The 18,085-nt window shown below is 38.8% G+C and overlaps 1 protein-coding gene across 1 annotated transcript in view; it reads left to right on the forward strand.

Moving 5' to 3' along the window:
• The first annotated feature begins 1,088 nt into the window (after window positions 1–1,088).
• Window positions 1,089–18,085, forward strand: part of ap1m3 (adaptor related protein complex 1 subunit mu 3) — a 32,566-nt gene continuing 15,569 nt past the window's right edge. Inside the window, exons 1-6 of the mRNA XM_031283938.2 lie at window positions 1,089–1,333; window positions 8,087–8,243; window positions 8,860–8,927; window positions 9,491–9,621; window positions 14,727–14,874; window positions 16,528–16,654. Coding sequence (XP_031139798.1) covers window positions 1,292–1,333; window positions 8,087–8,243; window positions 8,860–8,927; window positions 9,491–9,621; window positions 14,727–14,874; window positions 16,528–16,654 — 673 coding nt within the window. The 5' untranslated portion in view covers window positions 1,089–1,291. The remainder of the gene's footprint in view (window positions 1,334–8,086; window positions 8,244–8,859; window positions 8,928–9,490; window positions 9,622–14,726; window positions 14,875–16,527; window positions 16,655–18,085) is intronic.

Genomic DNA, 18,085 nt, shown 5'->3' on the forward strand with positions numbered 1-18,085 from the left:
ACTTTTGTAATTTTACTTGAGTACAATTGTGTGAATGCAGGACTTTTACTTGTATCAGAGCCCACCACCTCAGTGTATCAAATATTAAGTATATGCAGATTGACCCCTTTCAGAAAGTTCTGTTATTAGATGATAACCCATATCATCATCATTAATGACAAAGTCATATGGATTTTTTAATGTTCAGGGTTGAACTAATGTGACCTAGTTCACATAGCCTACTGTTGGGTAGTCTAATGCATCATATTTTACAGGATTATCATATCCAATCCAATCCAATCCACTTTATTTATATAGCACGATTTTAACAAACACAAGGTTTCCAAAGTGCTGCACAAAAAGATAAAACAGAAATAAGTAGAATAAATAAAAAACTAAAATGCACTGCCCGCACACAATAAAAATATGCAAGTATACACATAAGATCAACACTCTACCTGGTGTTAAAAGCCAAAGAAAACAGGTGGGTTTTAAGAAGATTTTTAAAATTAGACAGAGAGGAGCAGAGGCAGTCCATTCCAAAGTTTTGGAGTTGCAAACGGCAAACACTCGGTCCCCTCTGAGCTTAAGCCTAGCTATGGTTTGGTTTAACATGTTAATGTGAAATGTAACTACTGGAGTAGCTCATTACAATGCTTTCCTTGGAAATAAAGTAAAGGTAAAATCTAAATATATATACATGGTAAAATATAATAAGGTAAAATATGCAAATGGAGGTATATCCTTCACTCATCAGCCAAAAAAGTAATGTTAAACTATTGAGTGGCTGGTAAATTTTGAACGTTCACTAGCCATTTGGCTTGTGGACAAAAAAGTTAATTTTGCACCCTGATCATTACAATGTTTACTTAAAAGTACAAAAGCTATTTGTAATGAAATGGGATTTATGTAGGCTATCAAAAGTAAGATGCAATCACAGATAAGCAGTGCTTAGGTCTAAATGTTGGAGCCATAGTAAAACATGTATTTCTTTGGTTGGAGCTAATTTTAAAATGACTCAAATACAGTAGGCTACTTGCATAAATATAGGCTACGCAGTTAGCTTCTTTACGCCATTAATATTGTGTGAATCCCTCAATAACCGCCGGAAGTTGTATTTCTGCGACTCCGGCTAGCTTGATGCTCCGCTCCGGAAAAGCAGCGAGTTGCAGTGAAACGCAACGACTGAAGAGTGGAGGAGAGGAGAATGATGGGAGCGAATACTATCCCCCTTAACTGAGCCAAATCTTACAGTGGACCCAGATATTATCTAGGCTAATTATTGTTCTTGTTCTGAATTGTCTCCACCAAGATGTCGGCGTCGGCGATATTTATCCTCGACCTGAAGGGAAAGGTAAGTTCGTGGCGACTTGTTGTTGGGGAAGTTAACATCAGGGTTACCAACGAAGCACCTGCTACATGAAAATATGTAGCTATAGTCCAGAAAGGATATTTCCATTGATGCACTGTAGTAGGCTGTTACGTTAGACGATATGCCAGAATAGCATACTTAGTTAACGTTACTTTTCCTAGTAAAGACAGGCTAACTTACAACTACTGTCTGTGCCCTGTAACCTAGAGAGCAGTCAGGAACAGAGCCTCAGCTGGCCAAACTCGTTTCACCAATGTTGAGTACACAGAGGGCTTGTTCTTATTCAGCGATGCAGCCTTTTTCTGTAACCTGTGTTACGCGTCCTACTTCAAAGTTTAAAAACTTTAACGTTACTTTTTGCACCCCCCAAAAGGGAATCACTTAAAAAAACGACAGTGGCTTACTTAACGTGATAGGATTTCTTCAAAACATATTGCCAAAATTGTGTCTAGACAATAGATTTCTCTAGCCTATATTAGAGATGCATTTTGAGAGACTAACCTACATTTTAGGCACGTGTAGGCTACAGTATCAAGAGCTGAAACAATTAGTTGATAAATTGATTACCTGCAACAGTTTTGACAAATCATTTAATGTCTTTTTTTTTTAAAATCTGAAATACCAAACATTATCTGGTACCAGCTTTTCAAATATGAGGATTTGCTACTTTAATCAAATATCATTTAGGGCTGGAACCAACCATTAAAAACAATCTGAAAAAAGAAATCTTGATTAATCAATGTCTATAAAATGTCAGAAAATAGTGAAAAAACACTGTTCCCCAGAGCACAAGGTGATGTATTTGTTTAGCCAACAGTTCAAAACCAAAAGATATATTCGGTTGGCCTAACTGCCCGAAGCCTAAGGAAACTAGCAAATATTTACATTTGAGAGGGTGGAACCGGTGATTTTTTTCTTTGCATTTTTGCTTACACTCTGCAAAATTCTTTTGGGCACATTTTTTACAATTTTCTGACATTTAAAACTTTATGAGAACGTAACTGGCAGTTTTAACAATAATGAAAATAATCCTCGGGTGCCTCCTGATAGTATCTGAAAATTACTGTTTTTGAAATAGGCCTACAGTTCTAAACATTCTCTAAAATCCATTGTGATTTTTTTGGTTGGTGTTTGGTTTTTTGGTTGATTGGTAATTTTCACTACCTTCACTAATTACTGCAAAACTCAGGTTTAAAATCTAGGCTAAACCTCACAGGGTTAATTTATTTTAGGGCAAGAAAAGGAATTGCTGAATAAGTCTTATGCACTTGACAATACCCATCAGGGAACAGAATCCGACCCTCATAGCCTGCATGTCTGATACAGATTAAAGGTTTTCTCTTTCCTTATCTATCTATCTATCTATCTATCTATCTATCTATCTATCTATCTCTGCCCTGGGGCAAGTCAGTCTTCTCCCTTCCTCTGTCCTGACGTGAAGGCCTCTCTCCTTTACTCTATTACTGTTGTATTTTAGTTGCAATTAAAAATCTACTTACATGTGCAGAACAGGGTTAAAATATCCAAAAATACCAAATATGAAAAATAGTTATATAGGCAATATCTTAGATATCAACCAAAACCAATCATGTACAGGTAGACCGGTCACTCCAGTACACACATTTCTAGACACAGTTGACAAAACACAGCTACTACAGAGTCCATAGAGTCCCCTGGCTGTTATCCCTCCACCCTCAGGTCCCCTCCCCTCTAAGTTGTAACTCCTGGGCACTAGACCGCACACTGCTGGCTGCTGAGACCGGCTATCTAGACTGAAATGTCAGGCTATTGAAATCAGCATGGCATCATTTGTTCCCAGTGTTTTGGGTTGTAATAGTAGCAGCACATTCCATTAACGAGATGTATACATGTGTAAGGTTGAACATTTCAGTCATACATTGGTGGTTGGAATGGAGCTACAGCTCTTCGTTTTGTATTTTGTTTTTATTTAGGCTATTTACCAGTGACAGTGCACATGCATCCACATTATATAGTGTAAATGTGCTAGAATTCAATCATTTTCATCAGTTCAATTAGTTTATTCTTTATTTTTAGCCACGCTCTTAGGATGGCCACCACTTTGGTCCAGACTGAAATATCTCAAAGTGCTCATATTATGCTCATTTTCAGGTTCATAATTGTGTTTAGAGGTTATATCAGAATAGGTTTACATTGTTTAATTTTCAAAAAACACCATATATTTGTTGTACTACACATTGCTGCAGCTCCTCTTTTCACCCTGTGTGTTGAGCTCTTTGTTTTAGCTACAGAGTGAGACATCTTACTTCTGTACCATCTTTGTTGGGAGTCGCACATAAGCAGTAGCTAGGTAAGGACTACTAGCCAGTCAGAAGCAGAGTATGAGGGCGTGCCATGCTAGCAGCTAGGTGAGCATTTGAACGTGTGTTACAAAGTGACGCATGTTCGTCACGGAAGTAAAGGCTGGACTACAATAGAGCTGTTTGGAGCAGTTTGTGAACAGTGTTTTCTGTTGGAGATGGTAAGTCCCTTTGGGGTGGACTTTGGGCTTTATCACTTTGTAAACCTATTACATGCACAAAAAAAGATATATAACACAATAAATGAAAGGGAAAACGCCAAAAAGCATAATATGAGAACTTTAACAACTGTTTCATGGCTCAGCATAACATATTTTACAGACATTTGTGGTGCCCAGAAAATAAATCATCATCATCAGGCCAAAAAGTTTAAATTTGTATTACTTTATGTCCAAATTACATTCCCATCAGATTTATCTATACTTTGTGTTTAGTGCTAATTAGCAAATGGGACCATGCTAACATTTGAGATGGTGAGATGGAAGCTAAGATAGTGAACATGATAAACATTATATATCAGCTAAACATCAGTGTGTTAGCATTGTCACTGTGAGCTCATTGCACCGCCTCACAGCCTCACACAGCTGCTAGCATGCATGTTGACTCTTAGTTTTGTTTGAATTGGGAGTCTTATGCAACAATGAACATCTAGCTGTTGCGATAAAGAGGCACTGTGGGCATGCACAATGTTAAATGGTTGCAATTGATGGACTAACTCAGTGGCGTCTTTTTGCAGCCTTCAATGTGCCATTATTTCATCAACAAGTAACTCCTAACAGCTCTACAGTATGCAAGTCACTCTAAAACACGTGTCAAACTCAAGGCCCATGGGCCAAATTCGGCCCCTCGCAAATTTTGATCCGGCCCGCATATCAATTTACGTTCACAATAGATTTTGGCCCACCTAGTTGTGAGCCAAACCAAAAAGACAGGAAACTGTTTCACAGACTGCAGTTGTGCAACACTCAAAGCAGAATTTGGCAGATTTGCAGACTTTGAGACTCAGAAATTGCCATAGAACCAGAGAGTTTACATATTCAGACTGTGAAACAGGTTGTTGTAAATGATGATGGCTAAGGAACTTTTTTGCTGACTTTTTAGGGTTTTATGTCGACCAAACTGTTAGTGAGAAAGCTATATGAGACACAAATAATACAGTCAAAGGTATTTTTCAACTTTTCGGTTGAAAAAAAGCATGTCAAACATGTCTGGCCCTTAATGTAATTCTCATTTTCCAGTGTGGCCCTTAGTGAAGTTGATTTCGACACTCCTGCTCTAAAACATGATCAGTATTCCGTTATTTTTATTTATTTAACCTTTATTTAACCAGGAAAAAAGTCCCATTGAGATTAAAAACCTCTTTTTCAAGGGAGTCCTGGCCAAGAAGCAGCAAAAAAGTTATAAACATACAATACGATTACATATACATTATGAGAAACAATTACAAAGAATCGACTCAGAGTGATAATGGAGTTATGCTTAAAGATGTGCACTGTGATTGTTTTCTAAACCGTTGATGAGTGATACAAACTGATTTGAATTAGTAGAGTTTTTTCTGTTACTGTTTGCCTTCCAATGAGGGTTTTCTGGTTACCCAGTTCCCTTAAAGGGTCAACAGTGAGTGGTTCCTATTGATTTCACACACTGTAAACAGTCACGAGTGCCTTGTGTGACCCAATAACTAAATCCCTGGATTGAGAATCCCTTTGTGACTTTTAAACATGTGTAAGGTTGAACATTTCAGTCATACATTGGTGGTTGGAATGGAGCTACAGCTCTTCGTTTTGTATTTTGTTTTTATTTAGGCTATTTACCAGTGACAGTGCACTGGTAAATAGTTGTTGGTGGCACCGCTATGAACACTACTAGTGTTTGTTTTGCTTTTTAACCCATTGCAATGTTCTTTAGGCCCTCATTAGGTGCAGTGTGGGTATAGTGTGGATGAGCTTTTTGTTGTTTTGAACCATTTTTAATTTATCAATGGTGCATTTTAAAAAGGGCTGCAAACAATTAGTAATTCATTATTTAGTCTACAAAATGTCAGAAATAAGCGAAAAACCATCACACTTTCTCCAAGCCCTCAAGATAATGTTGTCAAATTGCCTTTTTTTGTCTGGCCAACAGTCCAAAACCAAAAGATATTCAGTTTCCAATTATATAAACCATAGAAAATCAGCTAATCCTCACATTTTAAAAAAAAAAAAGAAAAAAAAAAAAGGTTGAAATAAGAAAATGTTTTTAACTTTCTTTTTTTTTAACTTAATTAATGGCTTAATCAGTCATCCAATTGAAAACATGTTAATTTCCAGTCAACTGAACTAGCCATTAATTGTTTCAGCACTAATTTCAAACCTACATTGACTCTTTACTTGTTAATGTAACACACTATTGCTTTAAATTCATCAATATTGATTGTGTGTATATATTCTGCATTAATAAGTACTGTTGAAGTAAATCTGCTGAATCCGTCTCTCAAAGGTTACTTTCAGAACGACAAAGCAAACCTCTGCATATCTCTTTCCAGGACTCTTCAGAGCTTTTTATTGATGCAAACATTTTGTCTATACCTCATTCTCTGTCTCCAGTGACATCTGAACTCTTCGCTCTGTGGTTTCTGTCTCCTCTCACAGAAGCCGAGCAGTGGCCTCTTCCTATCCTTTATTCTCCCTCAGATTACTTTACTTTCCTGGCATTTCCTTTTTGTTTATTTCTTATTTCCTTCTGCCTTTGTTGTATCTGCCTCTGTGTGACCCCTGCGCAACAGACTCCTCTAATGAAGAAAGGGGGGAAGGGGTGTGTGTGTGTGTGTGTGTGTGTGTGTGTGTGTGTGTGTGTGTGTGTGTGTGTGTGTGTGTGTGTGTGTGTGTGTGTGTGTGTGTGTGTGTGTGTGTGTGTGTGTGTGTGTGTGTGTGTGTGTTCTTGTTTAACTATATTCGTGAGGTCCAAAAACCAAAATGTTGGACCCCACAACTTTAAAGGGCTGTTTAAGGGTTAAGACTTGGTTTTAGGATTAGTGATAGAATTAGGTTATGGTTAGGGTGAGGATAAGGGTTAAGGTTAGGCATTTAGTTGTGATGGTTAAGGTTAGGGTAAGGGGCTAGGGAATGCATTATGTCAATGACGGGTCCCCACAAAAATAGTGAGGTGTGAGTGTGAGTGTGTGTCATCTAGATCTCTCAAGCGTAGAAGCTTTGTTCTCTTTCTTCACTTCACTCTGTTCCGGACTCTAGCAAGACTGCTGACTCATCTTGTTGCGTGTGTTTCTACTAACATTAGGAGGTGTGGCGGTTTCTCAGGGCTAAATGAAGTGAATCTTCAATAATATCAAGATTAATTTAAAAAATACATTACAATTGTGCAATTCTGTGATAAAAACATGTACATTTCTGTTATGTTGTCCTCACTTTTAATCCATGATTTAACACAAGTGCTATTGGCAGTGAAACTTGATCATCATCTTTTTGTTGTTTTGCACTGACATTCAACCTTTCAAAGGCAGAAATTCATATACGCAGGTCATAAGAGGCTCTATTTTTTAAGTATTGGGAAAGACTGCAATCATAGACATGTCCACAAATAATTGCTAGCTAGCTGTATTTATAAGCCCACACCCACCTTTTATTACAAACAGGTTCTCACTCTTTTCAGAGAGTTGGTGAAAGCTATTCTGGAAAATGTAGGGACTCACTAACAAAGAAGAGGTCAAATACCCACATGGAAAGTGGTTGTTTTGAAACAAGACTACAGTCTGTGTACAGCCTTGCTAGCAGAAACATTTGCACTAATTGGCACTAAAGACAAAGTACAGCTGAGGCTGATGGGAATGTCATTAGTTTTGCAGGTTATTTGGTCACACAACAAAGTATTGGACAGATTGAAAGTTTGACCTGATGTTGGCACTAAAAAGTCAGAGAATTACAATTCATCCTGAAGGCGATATCAATGTATGGAAAAGATTTCATGGCAATCGATTGAATAATTGTTGTCATTTAGCTCAAAACCACATGGTGGCACTAAAAAAAGTCAGGGGATCCGTAAAGTCTATACAAAATTGATGCAATAGTTGTTGAGATTTTTCAGACTGAACCACAGTGGTGTACCGCCCCTCTGTTTGCTATAATTTCAAACCTGAGAATCACTCGAGCTTTGCTAAAGTCTGAATATCTTTCATGTTGAGAAGGTGGTCATTCACCATTTATCATCAGAAGTTGGCAACTCAGTTTGCACATTTCCTTGTGCGATGAACCTGGAAAATGTTGCTATTTCCTTCCATGAGGTTAGGGTTTGTAGTCAGCCAGTGGCTCTTGAAACATGTTGAAGTTTGAGTGCTCAGGTTTGGTATCTCCATAATAATGTCTACTGCCTCTATATTTTGTTCTTAACATTCTGGATCCAGGTGCTAATCTGCCGTAACTACATGGGGAACATGGACATGAATGAGATTGACCACTTTATGCCCATCCTGATGAAGAGAGAAGAGGATGCTGAGATGACACCTCTGGTCACCCATGGCTCCACACACTTCCTGTGGATCAAACACAGCAACCTTTACTGTATCCATTTGAGTTCATGTCTTTCTACTGTAATCTTACAGCCTTCCCAACAGTCATATCTGCAGAAAAAAAATGAGTAAATATAAAATGTAGCAGAGATTTACAGCCCCTAACATATATACCTGAATGGCCTTTTCCCTTAGCTGTCTCCAGCTCCATAAGAAGTCCTGTGCTTCAGGTCTCGGCAGCAGGCAGCTTCTCAGCTTCTGTTTCATCTCATCATGTTTCACAGCCAGTTGAAAAATTGAAAAAATTGAAAATATTCACTGTGATGTGTTATGCACTGTATATCCTCCTCTCATGCAAGACTGGGCAGTCAAACTTTCTTACACATTATTAATTCGGCATGATATTGCAGCTGTGAGTATGTGGGATAACCAGTGCACCGCATTAGACAACTGTGCTGTTGTACCCCCATGTGGCCATGTTCTCAATTGCTTGCGACTGTGATGCATTCTGCTAACTTTTTATCTCATTGCATTCATCTAATAACCACCCACTGTTTCTGCACTACATGTCTCCATCTTGTCCATTTCTGGTTCAGAACTTTTTTTTTTTTAGCTCAAATACTGTCACTTGTAGATGCACAGTTGTTTCTTAACAGTCTGGTCTTCAGTGGTGGCATTGACGAAGAAGAATGCCAACGCTGCCCTGGTGTACTCCTTTCTTTATAAAATTATCCAGGTGTGTCTGTTTTCTGAGACTTAAATCCAAAATCTTTAACTTCTACTTGCTACTTGTGTTCAGATTTAATTGTTGTTATGTGATTATACATATCATGTTGGCGGAGGTCAGGTTCTGTATCGGCAAAAATGCTCATCAAGGGGTCTTGGTTTAAAGGAAAAATGATGTGCTGACACCTCATGACCCCATATAGTCACTTACCTGTCATACATTTTTTAAAGTTTGTTTGTGGCTTGTTTGTTTAAACTCACTTACATTACTGTTAATGTAGCATGAAACACACCTTTTGTTGCTAAAGTTACCTGCGGTTTAAACCGAGATAGCAGATTATACTATTTAAATAGGGACCAATCAGAAATTAGTATTTTTAGTGATCATAGTATGCTTTTTCTGTGATTGCGATTTGATTATCACCAGACAACATGAGGTGCAACTACACCTCTTATTTCACTGGCTGTTTCAGCAGATGCCGTAAACTGTACAATTTTCTTACCAACACACAATGAAAAAAGTACAGCCAAACAACTTTCTATAATATAACATCTGACTGTTTGTGTCTGTAGGTATTTAAGGAGTACTTTAAGGAGCTTGAGGAGGAGAGTATTCGTGACAACTTTGTGACAGTGTACGAGCTGATGGACGAAGTGATGGACTTTGGTTTTCCGCAGACAACTGATAGCAAGATCCTACAAGAGTAAGAAAACATTGCGGATTGCCGTGTCAATATGTTAATGCCTAATCATACTGGTGACTAATATTGACAAAATGAAGCAGTTCATAATTTTTTTTATAAGTTTTTCCTAAACCAAAAAACCCCCAAAAAAACCCACATTTTTATATTTGACAAAACTTGTATCAATGATGTGCGTTGGCACTGTGTTTAGGCATTTTAAGTGTAACATTAATCCAACTGATTAAGGTTAAAGTTTCAAACTCTCAAAGGCTGTAATGCACAAAAGCACTCCAGTCTGATTTTAATGTAACCACATTAGCTCAAGTGGTACCTGTATCATCCATCAGGGAACACAACATAAAAGTCTTTCAGTGAGATAACGGCTTTGTGTGTCACACTGTAAGTGACCAGCAGAGATGGGAGTACGCAATGATTCTGTTTGAAGTGCCAGTGGCTTTATTTGTTGTTTTTCATTCAACAACGTACAGCTGGTGACTAAAGCTTTAATGAATGGGAGAACTTTATTCAGCAAGTGAAATGAACTGAAGCAACTATTCTTGGGCTTCACAAGTGCTTTGTGTTCACAGTGTACACAGGGTTGTTTTCCTCTGAGAGGCATTTGTTTCCAGGGAAAGGCTAAAAATTCACTTTACAATACCAAAATAACGTGTTTCTGTGTGCACGTGATCAGTGTTGCTTCTAATTAATGATACACTTTATATTTGAAACTTTCATATTTGTATGGTACATTGTTAACCATTTTCATGTCTCAAAAGTAATTGGGCATTTTCTCGTTATGTAATTGATGATTCATTTGATGCTGTTTGTGTCAGCAAGGCTTGGCAGAGGTGTGTGTGTGATTTCAAACCTACATTGACTCTTTACTTGTTAATGTAACACACTATTGCTTTAAATTCATCAATATTGATTGTGTGTATATATTCTGCATTAATAAGTACTGTTGAAGTAAATCTGCTGAATCCGTCTCTCAAAGACATTTTGTCTATACCTCATTCTCTGTCTCCAGTGACATCTGAACTCTTCGCTCTGTGGTTTCTGTCTCCTCTCACAGAAGCCGAGCAGTGGTCTCTTCCTATCCTTTATTCTCCCTCAGATTACTTTACTTTCCTGGCATTTCCTTTTTGTTTATTTCTTATTTCCTTCTGCCTTTGTTGTATCTGCCTCTGTGTGACCCCTGCGCAACAGACTCCTCTAATGAAGAAAGGGGGGTGTGTGGGTGTGGGTGTGTGGGTGTGGGTGTGGGTGTGGGTGTGTGGATGCAAGAGACTGAGTAAGTGAGACTGAGGGGATGCATGTGAATGTGTTCATGTGTGTGTTTGTATGAACCTGCATTTGTGTGTGTTTGTTGTGATTGCTATTGTTATGCTAATCTGTCAGTTTGCTGCCAACCCCGCTGTACTTCCAGATCCTCTCATTAGCATTTCTGAGGAGAATGAGGGCAAAACAGAACAAGCAGCAAAGCAACACAACAAGCCAATCCAACGTCGATCTCAAGCCCACTTGTTGCTGCCTTTTATCTCCCAGCACTGTCTGACTTTGCTATGTGTCAACATGCATTCAAGACCCTTTAGGTGGGAGGAACTGGGACAGAAATCTAGGGAAAACATTTTGCCTCAATCCGTCAGTCAATCTTAAACTTGTTTATTTAGTATTTTTTGTTGTTGACTTTAGATAGGACATGTACAGTTGGACTGAAATCAAGACCTTTTTAAGTTTGTTTTGTGTTAGTGTATTCGGCTTTGATTGGCTTAATGGGTCATGAGGCTTGGCTAAGCTAAGAGTTGACTCAATTTAGTGACAGTGTGAAAGGGGTCACTCGTAGTGATGAGCTTCACAGAGCTTCACAGAGCTTTACATCAAGTTTCAGCTCATTGTTTAGCTGTTCGGACCGCAGTTTTACTGTTTGGGTTCACTCTCACTGGTCTTATAGCGTCGTATTCTGCAACAGCAGGCTGCTGTTTTTCAGTGAAAAAGCTCTAAAAACCCACTGTACACTTCCTGCTCAGCACCAAACAGCAAACAGACAAATTTAGCAACTAGATGTTTCCCACCAAAATATTTCCCACCAAAGACATAGCTAAAAGACAGTAACAATTGGACTTACCTTCATCTGAAGGCCAGAAACATGACTTCAAATGGATTATAACTAGGGATGTCCAGATCCGATCACGTGATCGGAAATCGGCCCGATCACGTGGTTTCAGACTCGATCGGAATCGGACGTTACCTCCCGATCAGGACTCGGATATATATGTATATCTATTCTCATTATTTTTTAACCCATCTATAGTTATGCGGTGGCACAGAGTTAGACCCTTTTAACTCCACACAGAAACAGCAACGCGTGCGGCATGACATCACTTTGTTGCAGAGACGCTATTGGTTAAATGCCGGCAAAGTAGAACACGGAAGCAGCTTGAAGCGGAAAGCCCGAGTATGTCTGCGGTCTGGAGGTATTATAAAGTTGATGACAACAATGTTGCCATAGCAAACTGTGAGATATGTAACAGAAGTGCTCTGTTTGTTAACAGAGTTGTTGAATGTTAAAATAAGGTGAATTAAATAAAAAATAAGGAACATCCTAGATCTGTTTTTTCGCTCTTCTTTATTCTTTTTTTATATATTATAGAAGTATCGGATCGGGACTCGGTATTGGTAGATACTCAAAATCAAATGACTTGGACTCGGACTCGAGGGCAAAAAAACCTGATCAGGACATCCCTAATTATAACATTATTCTGTAACTGCTGGATGTGTAAATAAGTAACTTTTTACTAACAAGTTCACCATGTCAACTTAAAACTTCATGATATGTGAGTGTTTTGAAATTAAATGAAAAGAAAAAAAACAGAAGGAACAACACAACAATTAGTAAAAACTGATTACGTCAGTATTTTGAGTTCATATACTTTTAAACGGTTGAATCAATGGCACAGATATACCACTAATATTACAGATGAGATTTCAAATGACTCAATTTTCCAGAAAAGTGCAAACTTGTGGTCAAGTCAATTTCATTCATGTAGCCCAAAACCACAAATGTGCCTCAGTGGGCTTTGCAATCGACACAAAACGCCCTCTCTCCTTATAACCTTGATATCTTCCCCCTGTGGTAACAGTGCATGTTGGTATGAGTTTTGCCATTGTGGTTAGCAGAAGCACAGTGCAACCTGGAAACGAGTCTGGAGCAAGACAGACACAGTATTAATGCCCACGCTGTTTGACTTGTGCATAGCTACGTGCAGCCCATCTCTCAAATTAGACACTGCATATGAAACACAGATTCCTGTTGCTGTATTTAGTCGACTGAAAGGGAAGACCTCATACATACACATACACATGGGACATCATATGTGACATTGGTGATATGAATCACAAGCACAATGGCATTCCAAAATTAGTACCCTGTCTGCATTAACACAATTTCAGCGGTGGTACCACGTCACCCACCTTGTTGCAGGCAGATTTCTTTGGTGGGGTTTCATAATTTCCAAACAGATACAGTCACAAAACATTGAATTCATTTGAAGTTATCAACATGGCATTGTTTCTGTGTTTGCTATTCTGCTGGCTTTGCACTTTCCCCCTTTTTTTTGTAAAAGAGGAACATGAGGACAGCAGATCTGTGTGGAACATTGGGTCAGTATGTCATTGACTCTAGGGAAAATGCTCAGGACTCTGGAGGAGGAGAGAAGGTGAGGGACAACTGAAAATAGGAGAGGAGAAAGCGGGAAGAGGTCAGAAGAAAAGACACAGGGAGAAAAGAGATTGCCTCAGAGATAGCACAGTTTGACTGTCAATCTGTGTCTGTTGATTTGTGTTAGCAGTTTAAAATAGTAGCGCACATTTTGGTTTTGAGCAATTGATGGACAATGAATTAAAGCAGATCTAAGGCACATGGCTGCAAAACATCTGTATTCCGTCCTTTTGTGAATATTAGCCGCTTCTCCACAGCAGGTTCAAGTGCAGGTCAACAGCACCGATTCAGAATGTTTTTAACAAAGTGTTGAAAGCACCATTTGTTTTCTTGCCCTACCAGGTTAGTGTATAAATCCTCTGCCAGTCATTTGTAGGGTGATGACTTTGGTTATTTTTAGCCAAAAGTGCCAAATGAAAAAATCCTGTATTTTGATACTTTGTTGTACATTATAAAAACATGAAAATAATTAACATTCCCAATAGTGGAATAACAGTTTTGGACATTATATTCCAAGGAAAATCGGGTGGCATAAATTAGAAGACAGCTGCTCAGGGAAAAAAAGGCAGGGAGAAGTAAACAGTTAAAAACAGGCCTGGTCACATGTTGTTTATCTAAGTACAGCTCCCTCTTATTCTCATGACAATTCATTATGTCTCCCTGGATACAGTCAGAGGATTGTTAAAACAAATGGGCTCTCTAGCTTGCACATTAAGAGACAACCTACAGTACTGTGCAGTTGCACCAATCAATATTTGTATGCATCAAATTAATACATGTAATGTGAAAAAGAAGGGATGGGACTCCTGTTAAAATTCCCATCATTAAGGCATCCAAACCAATTCCTTAATCTTCGGTTGGCTCAAACCCTTTTAATTGATGCTGGGGTGTTATTTGACCAAGCAACACTGAATAGTTTAGCATCACGTAAACAAATGCATGTAAGTCATATTATCAGTGGCTGTAGTCACAATGGGTTTATGTAAATCCATTTTCCAATTACATCCATGAATAGCCTTCATACACCATGAATACCAACCTTCTTCAATTTGAAAAAAAATGCAAATCTATTTTATGTCATGAGGTGATAATACTACAACATATAAAAAGCTTTCCTTAAGAGAGATTGGGTTCCTGTTTATTTCTTCAAATTACGAGTGCTATTTTGTTGATGAGATGTTATGATATTACTTCTCAACAGGTGCCAGTTTTTAAAGGAGATTACCAGATTGAATTATTATTTCACACTGCAGCCGTTTGTTGAGATATTTCTTCAAAATTGGAAATTCGGTCTCTGTCTGAAGCATCCTAATGAGGAGTTTTCAGGTGTTCCACCCAGCAGGGTTACAGGCTGAATTTGGAAAGAGTTTGATGCATGTTAATGTCTTTCTGCCTTTGTCTCTTTCAGGTACATCACCCAGCAGGGTCATAAATTAGAGGTTGGGGCTCCTCGACCTCCTGCCACTGTCACGAATGCGGTGTCTTGGCGGTCAGAGGGCATCAAGTACAGGAAGAACGAAGTTTTCATGGACGTCATTGAGTCAGTAAATCTCCTGGTGAGGACAATATTTGTTTTGTCAGCATCATAACGTACAAAGAATATTCTCAGAAAGTTCAAATTGACACAGCAAAAAGACAAAAAGGGTAACTGACATCGCAGACTTTTGTTTTGTATTGCATCTCTTATCATCCTATCCATAGTCTATATCCTTGACGTTCCACTTCCGGGATTGCTCCCGTGCCGCAGGAAATTCCGCCGGATGCATGTCTTTTTGTCAATGTCCATTTCCTTCTGCTTTCTTTAATTAATCATTTTTCTTTTGTGTTGGAATTTTAAACTCAGGTCGATTTATGAGGACTATGGTCAACTGCTCCTCAGATCTCTGCAGGGTAAATCCAGACAGCTAGCTAGACTATCTGTCCAATCTGAGTTTTCTCTCACACGGCTAAAACAACTTTTGAACGTACACATGTTCCACCAAAACAAGTTCCTTCCCGAAGCTGTTTTGCAGCGGCTCGGTGCAGAGCTTAGCGCCGCCCCTGACCATTGTGATTGGTTTAAAGAAATGCCAATAAACCAGAGCACGTTTTTCTCCCATCCCGGAATGCTGTGTGGACTAGCCAGACCCTCCTCAGAAGTGAGATTATCCTATCCATGATGTTTACTTAAAATATTGAATATTCTGATATTTTACAATATAGGAAAATATAATATAATATTATACTATTATAATACTATATGATTATTAATTAATAAGGATTTTTTTTTCTTTCAATTGAATATATTTATTGGTTTTGTTGATTTTCCAATACAATAAAAAAGGTCACAAGAAGCATACTGTAGGTACACATACACACAGAAAAGTAGGAACTCTTAAATACATATGACTGACTTTCCACCGGGCGCATCTGCGCTGCGTTCCGGATGTGCTGCAGTCCCCGCGAGCAATCGCTGCCATTCAAGTCAATGCTTGATATTCCACCAGCCGCGCCACGGCGCGTCCCAGAAGCGTGCGTGAAGCAGACACACACACACACACACACACACACACACACACACACACACACACACACACACACACACACACACAGTAATAATCAGATAATGTGATGTTATTAGGCTACATGATAAAACCCATTTAGATGAACATTTTATATTTTGAACTGAGGAATACAGACAAGGACTCAGGTTTCCTGGAGCCAAATGAAAAAGGACAGATTAAATGAATAGGCTGGTGCCTTTTAAACTCAAAGAAAGAAATGTATTGTCCTTGAAGCAACACCTCAAGGACGACTCAACACACAGTTGCAGGTTTTTATGAGTCAAAGAGAAACTGATAAGGTGTTTAAGAACTGCTTGAGAGCTGCAGCTGCCACTTCCTTTCCTGTGACCAGGGACTTTTTGTAATGCTGTCAGAGTTTCTTTATCATCTTTCACATCAACACCTTGCTTTCATTTCTTGCTGGGAGTTTGTATGTAACTGAATGGCTGCTACTGACCTGTATCATATCATTATTTTAAAAAAGCCACTTAAAGTGCACATTTCTATTTTCTAACAGTAAAGCTTGTGTACTTTTAGGTAAACTTTGTGGAGATTTGACTGTAAAGCTGATATCATACCCATAAAAAAAGTGACCGCAATGCTGTTCTCCGAGCATGAATTTATACTTCTCTTGCTTAATACAACGCCCTGCTCTTCTGTCTATAGGTGAATGCCAATGGCAGCGTCCTGCGGAGTGAAATAGTGGGCACTATCAAACTCAAAGTGGTCCTGTCGGGGATGCCTGAACTCAGACTGGGCCTCAATGACAAAGTGTTGTTTGAAATCACAGGCAGTAAGTAACAATGAGTCATCCTTAGTGTCATAAATGTCTTATTAAAAGTGTTTATGAGGAAACAATAGAATCACATAGACAGTAAAGTTGACTTAAATCACATAAACTTAATATGAGAGAGGATAAATTGGCAAAGTTAGCGTGGATAATTTAAGTATAGTTATATCTTAAAATAATTTCCCCTGGTCACTGCTGAGGTTCCGCCCGGGGTACTTGTATGGTTTGAAATCGCCGATATTTACAAAACGGACAACTGTTTAGTTTGACAAAATACTGCATTTTTTTTACATTTTAAGTGTAGTGCTATGTGTACGGCATCAGGCAGGGGTCATAGGTTTATCTCATTATCTGTCTTCCTTTCCAATTAGACTTTGTACATTGCTATAGAGAGGCGAAGTCCCTCCCCTTCCGGTGGACCGCCATGGGACCTTAACTCAGAAAAAATATGAATGGTAGTGAATGGGGAAAGACAAATTATGTTTTGATCCCGTTTGAATTGAGCCATGAATTACACATACGATGTTCATCAGTTTAATAGATAATTTCGCAAGTCAAGAAAGTCTCAGTTTACTGTTAAACTGTTGAACAACAACTGTGAAAATATGTAATTAGAAAGACTACACACTTCAAAGTCGCATGGGTGACGTCTCGCTGAAGCTACGATGTCTGCGTGTATCGTACCGGGGATGTAACGTTACTCAAATGAGCAGCAGATCTTGCTTGTTCTTTTGCTTATCTGCTGAAAACACTTCACTGGATAAAACACATCAGGTAAGATAACATGACATGTGTTGTGGAACAGAGCTAAGCTAGCTAGCTAGCGAGCAAGTTGAGCATCAAGCCTAGGTGACGTAAATTAGAGCTTAGATCGGCCCAAAAAATCAAGCCCGAACCTACCCGAGCCCGAGCACGTTGCGTCCGAGCCCGGCCCGGCCCGGCACATTAACTGTAATTATGAGCCCGAGCCCGATTTAAACCCGACAATTTTTTAATACGTGGGCCGTTATAACTGACGTTCTCAACTACAATTCAGAGTTGTTTGAACTGCAGAAATCTGTTTAGAATAATACAACAAGGACGAAGCCTGTAAACCGCGCTGTTTGTTTAGAATGGAACGGATCGCAAGTGGATCCGAATGAAGAAACGTAAAAAAACAAACAAAACAATGATGAACAACATATTGTTGTCACTGCCCACGACTTGTTTAAACTGCTTCCATACCTCCGACTTTCCTCCACACTTGCTCAAAGTTAATTCTCCTGTTTTTCTTTTTTTCTTTACATCTTCAAGCTCCTGGTGTGATGCGTGCAAGAGGAGGAGACTCCGCGCATGAAGTGCTGCATTTTGTAACTGCAGCCTAACTTTTGTACACATTTGTTACTTTTATATAGCCTATATATATATATATATAATATTTCTGATTATGGCATA

This window comes from Sander lucioperca, chromosome 11 (genome assembly GCF_008315115.2).
Source record: "Sander lucioperca isolate FBNREF2018 chromosome 11, SLUC_FBN_1.2, whole genome shotgun sequence".
NCBI classification, from domain to species: Eukaryota; Metazoa; Chordata; class Actinopteri; order Perciformes; family Percidae; genus Sander; species Sander lucioperca.